General features: G+C 40.3%; 1 protein-coding gene across 1 annotated transcript in view; it reads left to right on the top strand.

The window, feature by feature from the left end:
• The window catches only part of PKP2 (plakophilin 2), a 77,950-nt gene that overhangs the window by 5,743 nt on the left and 59,125 nt on the right, over window positions 1-13,082 (top strand). The window contains exons 2-3 of the mRNA XM_019736575.3: window positions 7,570-7,682; window positions 8,050-8,747. Coding sequence (XP_019592134.2) covers window positions 7,570-7,682; window positions 8,050-8,747 — 811 coding nt within the window. The remainder of the gene's footprint in view (window positions 1-7,569; window positions 7,683-8,049; window positions 8,748-13,082) is intronic.

The raw sequence follows: 13,082 nt of genomic DNA, 5'->3' as shown, positions 1-13,082 counted from the left end.
CAGATAATCAGAACTTAGTATAGGCCACCGAAATATTACAGATACATACACAAGCCATACAGATAAGAGAATGACAGTCAATATACATTATCCAGATGTAGAATCAACCTTGCAAAATGAACATAGTCAGCTGTTCTAATCACTCAGAAAGGAAGCCTACCTACGTTTGGGGGAGGGAAATTTCCTTCCTCTCTTTACTCCCGGAATGACAGAGAAGCAGTAGGAAAGATTTGAGTATCTTCCATTCCAAGACAACTGCCGCCAGTTCCACACATGCAACTGCCGCCCTCACATTTTGGCTCCACTGTGGCGACTACAGGATAGACGTTGGCCGGAAGGATTAAGTGCAAACTGAATTTGTGTAACTAGGATATTTTGAATATACAAGGAAATATGACTAATCAACAATTAACTTGTCAAGTGCTGATGCATGACTGTGCTAGACATGGTAGTAAAGGATGTGATTCTTTATGTCAAGGAGGTGAAATTTTACCTGGAAGACAAGACAGCCTCTTCCTGCTTTAATCTGGCCTCGCTCCAGTCCATTCTCCACGTAACTACGAGAGTTAACTTGCTAAAATCTCATCAAATCATTTTCCAATTTATATTCCTTCGGTTTCTTGCTGTTAGCTACAGGAATAAAATCCTCATTCCAAATGGCATTCCAAGTTCTTTGTGATCTAATGCCTGCAACTTCTCAGACTTCATCCTATCACCACTGCTCCCACGTCCCATCAAACGTGTGTGATTTATCTTGTTTGGTATTCTTACTGCTACCCCTACTGCTGGCACGTCTCCCTCCCTTCTGTTGACCTGGTTAACTCTTACAAGTCTCTCAAAACTCAGTTCAGTTGTGCCCTCAAATAGGCAGCCTTCCCTCACCCTTCCTCCACCTTATATTGTAGAGGGAGATCTTAAGTGCAAGTTAAAGATTTGATCATTGTGAGTCACGGAATATGTTTCAGCAGGGAGAAACATTAAAAATGCAGGGGTTTTCTGAAACTACATTTAGCAGATGTGGTGGATTTAAAGGAGAAGGGACAGCAGTTATGAATCAGTTGGGAGGGAAGAGGTTAGTCCTGGCAAGTGAGGCTGTGAAAATACAAAAGACCCATTACAAAAACCTGTCGCGAGTTTTTTAAGGAAAAAAAAATGAAATTAAATTTCTGAGTTCCATTTGATTTCTTTGCCTGTTAGTTGCATCATTGTGGGTATAATGTGATATTAGTCATTGCAGTTGTAAAGTAATCATTATGGAATATGTGAGCAAATGAATTGGGAGGAGTGCCAAAGGACACAAATTACAGGAATTAAGAGATTTAGAAACTTCCAGAATGTATCAATTTAGTACTTCGCCAATGTGCAGAGTTACTGGTTATAATCACAAATTCTGTAATCACATATTCTGCCAACTCAAAATATCTGATATAGACACCAGCAGTATGAAAGGGCCTTTTAAATATGTATTTTTGTGGTTATCCAAAGCAGTAATTCGAAGATTGCCCCCAAAATGCCATAAACTGATGTATCAGAGCATAACATCAAACTGCTTAGGGAGCTCCTGAAAAATAAGGACTTCTGGTTGCTGGTTGGTATATTCATTGACTAGTCACACAGTGGCACCTGGAGCATGTGGCCCATTCTCAGAGGAGAGCTGGTCTGTCCCTGGAATATTCAACTTTATTGGACGGCAGCTATACTCACCACTGTACCACCGACACCTGCCCCCGGCATGTTCAACTTTGTAGGAACTCGTAGCCAGCACTGCCCAGCCGTACACTAGATCCACCGAGTTGTTTCTTAGGGTTGATTGAGCTGTGTTAACTGGTCACAACAAACATTACTGCATTTGTTCACCATAGTTTTTTTAAACCAACACATTCTCCTCCTTTTCCAGCCTTAGCAAGTGCTTATCTGAGTTGAATGGGTATGCAAGGTGTGAAATTGTGGTTTCCATAAATATCTGGTCATTTTTCTTAGAAAATACAAATAGAAGATGTTGTTCTTTTTTCATGGAAGTCCAGGCAAATGAAGCAATCCTATGTTGTATGCCTGTACAGACAATCAAAAACGCCGCACCAACTCAGAGTCCTGATGTGTGGTTCTGGATGTGTCCTGACGTATTTTGTGTTTTCTTTTAAGTTCCTACTTTTGTTAAATGACTTTAAAGATCCATTTAAATATGAATTGCTATACAGATTCCTTCTAATAACTTTTAAGATGCCACGTCTCACCTGTAATAGCATGCCCCCAATTTTACTCTAATAGAAGAAGTTAAATCTTTTAAGGTAGGTGGAGAAAAAGGTGGTGTTATCTAGAGGTTGCTGTAGAAAGACCAAATACCAGAAGGTTATAGCTTTTAGACTTTCAAGCTTTCTTTCCACCAAAAAGACCATTGTGAATCCACACTGTGAAGACAACTGCTTGTGAGCACAATTAAATTAAGTGGAGCATTTAGAGCAATACCAGCAGTGAATGCCTACTGATTTCTGTGCATACATTTAACTATACCTGTTTTCATGGGAATTTCTTATACCTCACTCTCTGCAAATTCTCCTTTTGGAGCTGAGTGTTAACCAAATCAGTTTTTTTTAACCATGCTCAGAGAGTGCTAGAAACTTGAAAGAAAAGATGCTTTGCTGAATGAGAATACCACTCTTCTCTCCAATAGAGGCAGGTTATGTAGAGGTTGTTTCTTTGTTTAACAATTCTCATACTTACATAAGGGAAGTTGTAGTTGATTTTCCAGATGTGCCCAGATATAAGTAATCATGTCAAAATAGAGGCATGTCGATTCGATTTCATAAATATATTAAATTTAACAAATTAGGTAATAAAGCTGCCCACAAAAACCTACAAAGAAAACACTGATTATGGAAATCAACTTATTGTTTTTAACCCTAATATCCATTATTTTTGGATAATATTTGCATAGATGACCAGAAACCATGAGATTTCCCCCCCTAACTGCTGCTTAGGGATCCTATAGTTCAGATTAACTAATTCAGACCAGGAAAGAGAAAATTACATTATCCTGTGAGGTCTACACCTTTGCCATCTTCTGAGCAATTTGGAATCCTGTCATCAAAACCAACCCCCCTTGCCTTCACCCCACCAGCCCCACCCCACCCCGACAATTGCTTTGACCCGAATTGCTTCTTATTTGAGGAGGGTGAGGTTTAAAGTTTTTCTGTAACTACTTCCTTCATTTCCCTTAAAGCGGGCTCCATAAAATGTCCATGGTGTTCTTAGAAGAAAAGATTTGGATAATGTTGCCTGAGTTAACATTCATTTGAAATATTCCCTATAAATCATCACCTTCTTTAGGAAACACCAAAAGCACACAATGCATAGTGCAAGTGAAATGAATGGCCAAAAATAAATAAATAAATAAATCACAATAATGTCATTATAATTCCCAGTGGCTGGGTCAGTCAAAAATAACCAGAAAAAGTCAAATTCAATACCACTGGTAAATTTGCCAGAATAAAAACTCTGAGATACAACACAGTGTAAATTAAAGCTTGCACACTAGTTTATCTTTCCTTCTAGAATAGATTAATTGAAGAAAAGGTGTGATCCAAATTCTGTTTTAAAAACTATACCTCATTTTTGCATGTTGCTTTACAAATTTAAAAGCATTTGAACGTATGCATTCTCAGGTAAACCTCTCTCTCAGCAACTCTATTAGTAGCTGGAATTAAGGGAAACTGAGGAATCTAAGTGATTTATCCAGACACCCAGAAACAGTAAAATGGAGGCTCCAGACCAACTCCACAAATTTCTTCAGTTTAAGGAAGGTACCTAACTCCTTTTGTGAAGTAAACAAATTCTTTGAAATAAACCCCACCTTCATTTTCCATGTTAGAAAATGTGGATTTTCATGTTCCATTTATTTAAAGCAGGATGTATGTATATGTTTTTCTTTCCTTTTTTCTGTTTTTGGAGAAGACTAATTCATGGCTGAACTATTTTATATGTTCAATAGTCATTATTATGTATACATATAATATTTTATTCTCTGAACAGAAGATAATGACTTGCCTTAAAGAGATGTTTCCATTCTGATTAATATTTACCTTTTAAGAAAAAACCCCCTAGTTCAAAATTTCTTTGAATACAGCTGCTAATTCACTTTTTTTTTTTTAAAGATTTTATTGGGGAAGGGGAACAGGACTTTATTGGGGAACAGTGTGTACTTCCAGGACTTTTTTTTTCCAAGTCAAGTTGTTGTCCTTTCAGTCTTAGTTGTGGAGGGCGCAGCTCAGCTCAAGGTGCCGTGTTCATTTTAGTTGCAGGGGGTGCTGCCCACCATCCCTTGTGGGACTCGAGGAATTGAACTGGCAACCCTGTGGTCATCAGGGACGCAGCTCAGCTCAAGGTACCATGTTCAATCTTAGTTGCAAGGGGCAGAGCCCACCATCCCTTGCGGGACTCGAGGAATTAAACTGGCAACCTTGTGGTTGAGAGCCCACTGGCCAATGTGGGAATTGAACCGGCAGCCTTCGGAGTTAGGAGCATGGAGCTCTAACCGCCTGATCCACCAGGGCGGCCCTGCTAATTCACTTTTAATCCACTATACTTATCTCAAACATGATGGCCCAGACAAATTAATCTGCATTATTTATTATTTATTTTCATTTATTTGGCCTTTGAACCAGAGAAACTATCTGTTGTGCCAGCCTGCCGGTTGAATATCAAGAGTCACAACCTTACTTGCAAAGGAAGAGAGTCCAAGGTTTAAAGATCTAATCTTATTTTATTCTCTGTTAACAACCACTTTGTAGCTATTTTGGGAACCAGTAAACTGGTCTCAGTTCATTCATCTAAAAACTGAAGGAGAAGCTTCCTTTTAAGGACTTAATGTCAGCAGGTAAAGAACTAGTATTTATAGAGTATTTGGAGTTGCCCGGGCAAAGGTTCTAGAGGAAAGAGAATGATTGTTTTGGGTCCTCGTATCAAAAACTATGATGACAATCCCTCTAGGGCATTGATAAATGGCAATTTCAGAAAAGCCACCATTACAGTCAACAGCAGAGACCAGTAGTACTAAAGGAGGAACCCAGATTTCAAATCTGATATTAAATCTCTTTGCAATTTAAAGCAAGTAATTTAACTTTACCTATTTATAAAGAAAGATGATAATAGCTGGCTCTGCATTACAGAATATTGAAAAGAAACATAAAATAACTTGAGCTCCTGAAAGAAAATATTGAAATGTAAGCAGTTCGTGTAAGAAACCTTAAAAAGCCTTACAACCCCCAGCAACAATGTGAGGTGAACATTTTACTTCATTCAACAGGCCTGATTACAAAACTCAACGATTAGCTATTTTGATAGGATACACTTTTTTGGGGTCCTATCCAAAGATTCTTACACATTTTTAAAATCCTTGCAGAAATCTCAGCTTCAAGATGGCAGTATTAACTGTTCTTCATTGTCTACCTGTTCCTGGAAGTAGGGTTAGGGTAGTAGTGCAGGGGATGATGGACTGGAGGGGCCCATTGAAACAAGTTTCTTGGATTCCTAAAATTGCACCCTTTCATCACCTGCCATTTTATTATAGAGTAACAGGAATTAATACATATGCCATATATGTTTTTTTTTTTTTCCTGTTCTAGATTGCCCCTGACTTTCATATATTCGGTTACAATCTAAACTTTCGAACATGGATACCCTTAAACTACTTTTTTTAAAGATAATACATTTTGTTTCTTACATATGAACTAACCAATAATTTTCTGCCTGGCCTCTCTACCTTGGTAGAAAAGTCTTCTGTTTATTGGAGAAGGGCACAGTTTAAGCATTCCCCTGCCTCTCACCCTACGTCCCCAGTGCTGAGGGCACCCTGGTCCCTAGACCCTTCCTGATTAGAGTGAGGGTGTTCCCTGGACTTGCCCAGCTAGCCTACTTTCCCACACCAGCAGGACCCTTGCATCCCTGCCTCTCTGAGAGCCTGAGCTGGGTGGGGGATGGGGACAAGAGAAGGAACAGTGAGGGTGGAGTTTGGGGCTGTGTACTGTGTGTGGGCAGGATTCTCATGTAGGCATTCAGGGTTGAGAGCTTCAGGCCACTCACAGCCTTCACCCTAGGGTCCTACAGAAGATTCCTTTCCCTCATTCGGTGTCCAGGCTCCAGGAATTCTCTGTCACTGAAGTTAAAAATTAAGGGGCTGCCTGACCTTTGCCATCCCTTGTAGAGAAATCAAGCCCCTAGAAACAGGAGAGGCCTGGCCTCCCTCAACTTCCCTGGTCTTTAGAGTGACACAAACCTGCAGCTGCCTCCCCCACGACCCCTTGAGGTCTGAAATTTGTTTATCAGCCAGATTGTTTGGCTCCAGGAAATAAGACACATGTACAAACATATTTGGGGATGGATTCATACTTTTTAGCTCTCTGGCAACAACAATCTCCATTTCCCTCTCCATCTCAAAATAACTTGTAAATCTATTGATAGTGTTTGAAATGTTGACTTTATAGCAATTTAATGGAAAAGTGTGTTCCAATTATATTGGAAAGAGACTGACTGTTGTTTTATTCTCGGTATCTTTCACAAGTCTCTGAAGCCTAGAAGAGTTAATTGATTTCTAAAATAATGCTACATGACAGCAAAAAGTTGGCTAAAATTAGGGAACTAGAAATTACCTAGGTTTTAGAGATCTTTGATTATTCTGGTAAGGTTTTTTTGGGGATTTTTTTTTTTGGTAAGGCAGTGGGAGATTACACAAAAAGAACAAATGAAAAGCTGGGAGAATGACAAAGTAGTGTCTTCTACCACCCCCTCTTCAGAGGAGTGTTTTAAGAGACATGTGCATCAGTTAAGAGTCCCTGTAGGCCCCACAGAGCAAAGCAGGAAGGCCTGTGTCCTCCTCAGTGTGTGCAGGAGAGTGTGCTGGCTGTTAGACGACCAAACTAAGAACAAGCCAACCTGGGTGACTGCACAGATGCACTCATTTGTAGGGCAGAGGTTAATTTCTCTCCTGCCTCATTCTCATGAGGCCAAAAACCTCAATCCCCGGCTTGGTCTTTTTAAGCTGGTCCCTGTTTTCTTTGACCATACTGAGCCACCCTGTTTATCCAGGCTATCTAATCTAGTAGTGTTGAGTCACTCTTACATTCATTACCTACACCTACAGACCTCTCAGGAAGCTTCCAAGTTCCTGCACTAGGAATAGAGTTCTCGTCTGACTAAACAAACGGAACTTTTATAGTACGGACCACCTAAGCCAATAAGTGATTTCCAAATTCCTCAGCATTATAACAAACATTTTTGGATTTTTGTGAAAAAAAATCTCTTCTCCCCTTTCTTTCCTAAAAAATTAATGAAATATGTATACATATTTTATTTTTAACTCAACTTTTATTTTGAAAAGCTTGTAGAGGATATTGTGATCACCTTTAGTCATTTGCCACATCCAAGGGTGATGTTAAACCAGCACTTAAAAACACCAATATGAATCTAATACTTGATGAAGACCTCAATTGCTTAAGTTTACAATATACTGTTGTTATACAATCTTCAACTACTGATTGGGCCACTTATATTATTTCAATATATGCTTGATTGCAGGAACTCTTCACCGAACTAGCAGCGTTCCTGAGTATGTCTACAACCTACACTTGGTTGAAAATGATTTTGCTGGCGGGCGTTCCCCTGCTACTAAAACCTATGACGTGCTAAAGGTAGGATACCAAAGAATATAACCCAGTTATTGGACTACCATGGAAACATTTTTAAACGTCCATAGATTATTTTTTAAGGTTACATTTCCCAAATACTATTATTTCCTAAATGAATTATGAGAAGAGTGATGTTGTATGGACACCATAGCAAACTGGGGGCTTTAAACAGTATCAACTCCTTGTGCAAATAACTAGTCAACCAAGTTAACCCAGTTAATCTGTTTAAAAACAGATTTTACCCAGAAAGGGGCCAAATTCTCCATGTGGTTCAGAGAAATGGACACCTTTTGTAAGAGTGCTGGAATAGTCTTCACCAAAGATGAAAACTGATTTATGCCTCATTTAACTTGATTTCTCTTTCATGCAGTCTGGCATAACCACCGCTTATGAAGGTCATTGGGGGAGAGGAACTGCGCAGTACAGCTCACAGAAGTCAGTGGAGGAAAGATCCTTGAGGCAGCCTCTGAGGAGACTTGAGATTTCTCCAGACAGCAGCCCTGAGAGGGTTCATTACTCACACAGCGATCACCAGTACAGCCAGAGAAGTCAAGCCAGGCACGCTTTGCGGCACCAAGAGAGCAGGAGGGGTGGCACCCTCCTTATGCCCCCAAGATATGCTCGCTCAGAAATTGTTGGCTTCACCTCCGGGCCCGTGAGCAGACAGCGCTACTATAACACTTACCACAGACAGTTCCAGTACGGGTCTGTTAATGACAGTGTTTTTGACGGTGCCCCTGTCAATCCAGTGGTGCTCACGTACCCCAGGCCTGGGACCAGCCACAGCATGGGCAACCTCTTGGAGAAAGAGAACTATCTGACTTCAGGGCCTGCCCCAGGGCAGGGCAGGCCGCTGGTGCCCCTGCAGGCCGTTACTCAGAACAGGGCCGCTCGGTCCTCCTGGCATCAGAGCTCCTTCCACAGCACCCGCACGATGAGGGAAGCCGGGCCCAGTGTCACTGTGGATTCAGGCGGGAGGAGGACGCACATGACCATTGGCCAAGTGGCAGCAGGAGGAAGTGGGAACATGCTCACGGAGAGAACCACTTTCACCGACTCCCAGCTTGGGTGAGTCCCCTTCTCAATCTGCAGGGCTGTCAATGCCAGCACATTCTGTTCCCACAGCCCTTACAGCGTGAGCTGGCACTTCTTGGGCTGCAGAGAAAGGTTTCCAGAGATAAGTGATTAAAATAATGACTTTTCAGGCAGCTGCCTAATTGACAGATTAACCTATTTACCTCAGGGACCAAGGCCAGGTTACCTGCTCATATGGCAGCTTTGCAAGGAAATCTAACGATTAGTCCATCTGTTATTCCAAATTAGATGCTGACTGAAGGGATGGTTACCTCTTGGCTGTGTGAAAATATGCTCTGAAGGAGAGTTAATTCCAAAGCAGACCAAAAAATGGATAATTGCATGCATTTTCTTGAAATAAAGGAAGGAAAAAGACAAAAATGCTTATTTCTGGCTTATTCCAAGTGGACCTCAAAGGTTATATTGATAGTCACTACCATAAAAAGACAGAACTAAGCAAAGGCAGCTAATTTTTAGATGTCTCTTTCCTTCCTTTTATACCTGATACTTTTACTTTTTGATTCTAGTATCAGTGATTTGCGGGTACTTTTTGGCAATACTGAATAATTTAAAAAATTAAATTTTTAAAGTCATTCCTTTGCCTCCTGTTTACTTCATGGCTTGTCTAATCTGGTCTTTGGAATATAACCCTTATTCAAGTTGAATGCTAGAACACAAATTTCATAAACTGGGGAGAAAGTTAGAAAGTGAAAGGTTGAGAAATGGATGGATAATTAAATCGCTAACTCTTGAAATAATGTAGTACCATTATGGTAAAAGATTAAATACGTGATTTTTGTTTGATTTCTAATGTTGCTTAATGGAAGTTTTTACTTTTAATCATCGCTTTAAGTGAAATTTTGCAGTATACTCATTGCCTGTGCGGGTACTGCTGATAAAACATGTTAGGGCTAATCTAAACTTGAAGCAGGAAATATGTTTTATAAAGCAAAATTGTGCATGAGACTTCAAACATTTCTGTAGAAATCAGATCTTTGTCAATGTGGACACACTAATAAAGAAGGTAAATGCATGAGGTAATTATTTGTTGAGGAAAAATCTGATCTTGGCTTTTAAATGGATAATTCAAAATGTATTCAATGCCTGCTGTATTCTAGGATTTGTGCTGGGCACAATTTTAACAGAATGATTTTAACAATAACAAAACTATCATGCCAACAACTGGCATTCTTCTCTTCCTTCGTCTCTGCCCCCATGCTTCTTAAAACACCCTGTCACTTCCCAGTCTCTCATCAGCCCACTGCAATATGGTGTTAGTCCCCACCATTTGACTGAAACAATCTCCCCGTAATGTACCAGTGCCTATTGTGTTGCTCATCTGAAGCAGACACATATTCAGTCCTTATAATCCTCAACCTATGGGCAGTATTTGACACTACTGTTTGTGAAACTCTCTCTTCCTTCATTTTTCAGGGCACCAATCTCTCCTGGTTTTCCAGTTGTCTATCCAGACATTTCTTCTTAGTCTTCTCTGAAAAGACTTTTCTGCACACCCAAAGAAGTCATCTTTGCTAATCTTTCTCTTTCAAGTATTGGTGCTCTTTCAGGGTGTCCCTATGTACTACACTTGTATCGTGTGATTCCCAGAATTTTATCTTCAGCTCTGTCCTCTATCCTGAACTCTAAATGTGTATGTATTTCTAACAATCTCCTGGGCATTCCATACTCAGTATATCCAAAACTAAATTTATCAGCTCCTGCCTGCCTTCTACTCCTAACCATCTCCTCATACTAAATTCCTACCGTTTACAAACATGGAAGTCATTCTTTTCTTCTCCCGCCACAGTCACATATCACCAAGCCATATTTCTTTAATGGTTTTTACGCTTTTACTCTTCTTTCCAACTCCATTGCATGAGTCTCTCTGTCTCTGGTCCCGTTCACTCAGAACCCTTCTCTAGGACTCTTAGTGACCTTCCCAGATCTGTTGATTTCTCTCCCCAGTTTATAACCTTTCTGTAATTGCACCAAGTTTGCCTGCTTTTTAGCATGGCACACCAGACCCATGTTTATCACCCCTATTTATCACTCTAGTCGCATCACTTTCTAATCTCCTCCCTTCATCACCACCATCCCCAAACACACCCCTGCATAAACACTCAAACCTCTTTTATGTCCCTTAATGGAAGATACTCATATATTTCCTTCTTCCCATCCATCCATCCATCCATCTCTTTTCCCCTAATAGCTCTGGTTTTGCCTGGTTTAGTTCAGATACTACCATTTCCTGGACCACTCCCTTCTCAATCTAGTTTGGGTGCCCCAGTTAGCTGTACTGTGTGGGTGTACCAGAATAATATGTTGTAGTTATTCATTTACTTATCTGCTCTCCCTCTAGACTTTGTGCTTCTTTTAAGAGTGTCTTATCATCTTTATAGTCTCGGCAACCTAAACAGAGGTAGGTCCATAAAAGTCACTATATAAATGTGTGGTAAAAGCATGAAGGAATTAAAGAAGGAGGAAATGAAATATAAACTCTTTATGTTTTACCATCTAGGTTCTTTTGTTGCTCAAATTCTAGAAGTATTAACTGTACTATTTCAGGTTATTGTTTTAATGGACAGGGTAAATTTTATTAGAATAATTATATTCTAATTATATTCTATAGAAAGGACACTCAGGGTCAAGAAATTTAAAATAAATGGCAAGAAACCTATTCTTGATAACTCCTAAAGTTGCCATCCTAGAGATCAAAAATCATAGAAATGAACTCTTCCTGAAAATTTTGCTATGAAAAGGAAAGGCAGAGGTGTTTCCTACAATAAGGAAAATAAATGATCAAGGTGGCATCTGTGCCTGACTTCCTTCCTTTGCTGTGCCCTGTGGCTCATTTCATTCCCTCAGGCTGTCCCCTGGGAGCCCTGCACCTGAGACTGCTCTCTTTCCCTACCGTTGTCTCACATTTCAGATCTATCCAGCCCCTGTTTTTGGAATGTATTTTTTTATGCCTAGTGAAAGTCCCACCTGTAAAGTGTTCTTTCACATTTGTGGAACATTCCTATAGAGTAGCTAGATACAACTATAAACCTATGTAATGACATAAGGTTTTAAACAATGGATCTTTCTTTTCCAAAGAAGAATGGCTGATCAGACAATAATGCAGCAGAAAACCAAGACATGGGAGTAAAAGAGATACAGTTAACACCTGTTCTCCATCAGACTGATGAAAAGGGGAATTTCTTGAAATCACTAAATACAAAAATTCCAGATCAGTTTTTCTGAAAATATGATTTCCGTGCCTATGGGGGGAATGGGAACTGGTGGTTAGATTCCTCCAGTGTACCCAGCACTGCAGTGAGCAACATAAGAGAGAAAAATTGAGTGGCATCTATGAAGGTCTAGAGAGGATCAGTGGAAAAAAAAAGTAAGACACATCATCAAGTGCTAGGTTGTGCAGTACATACTCTAGTGTATGTAGGAATTCAGAGAACAAGAAATCCATGTGCTGAGACTAAGGAGAGAGACTGGATCTCCGAGGGATCACCAGTTAAGTTTGTAACATAGAGCAGCACAGAGTAGACAAAATGTCATAGTACCTTCCCTGCACATCCTCTTAATTGCCAACTTCTTTAATTCCTTGATTCTTTAAGTCTCTTTCAACTATATCTTTCCATTTTCATTTTTAGCAGCCCAGTTCACGGCTTTATTGCTTCTAAGACTTATGGTGCCCTCAAAACTGTTTCTAGAAACACATATCCACTCCAAAGTCATCTTTCCAAAGCAGTGCTCTCATCATACTTAAAATCTTTGTGAGGCAGAGGAATTTACATTTCCTACACATCTGTGACAACATGCAGGAGCTTTCCATTCATCATCTCGCCTTCCGTTGGCCTTGGAAGGTGTGGCTCTATTCTAATAATCCGGGAACCAGCCTGCCTGCGGCAAGGCTGTGTTGTTAGCTGGCAGCAGTGCTCGTTGAGGGATCGCACACATAAAGCACCGTTTGTTATTTATTGCTATAATATCTCATTCTGACCAAGGCTGTTTTACCCTGCTTCCTCTTATGTTTTTTCATTTATATGAGCATCATTTTAACATATTAAGTAAAGTTGTTGAAAAGACTCACTTCTGGAGAGTATGTTCAGGGGATAATGGGGCCTAGGAACAACTGCTCTTCCTGATGTCCCCCCCGCCCCCAACCCTCTTCCCAAGCCACATTTTGGCAGGCTTCAAGAAGCATTTTATGAGTGAGTGGGAAGGAGGGGAAAAGAGAGAGAGACGGATGGAGAGGAGGAGTGTTGTAGGAGAATAGAGAAGGAAAGGAATAGCTCTAGCTGGGGGTGGGGCACAGGAAAGATGTTACAGAAG

Source organism: Rhinolophus sinicus, chromosome 1 (genome assembly GCF_057876585.1).
Source record: "Rhinolophus sinicus isolate RSI-liver-muscle chromosome 1, RSI-T2T, whole genome shotgun sequence".
Taxonomy (NCBI): domain Eukaryota; kingdom Metazoa; phylum Chordata; class Mammalia; order Chiroptera; family Rhinolophidae; genus Rhinolophus; species Rhinolophus sinicus.
Note: the sequence above shows the minus strand (reverse complement) of the source record. Positions and strands in the feature narration are given on the sequence as shown.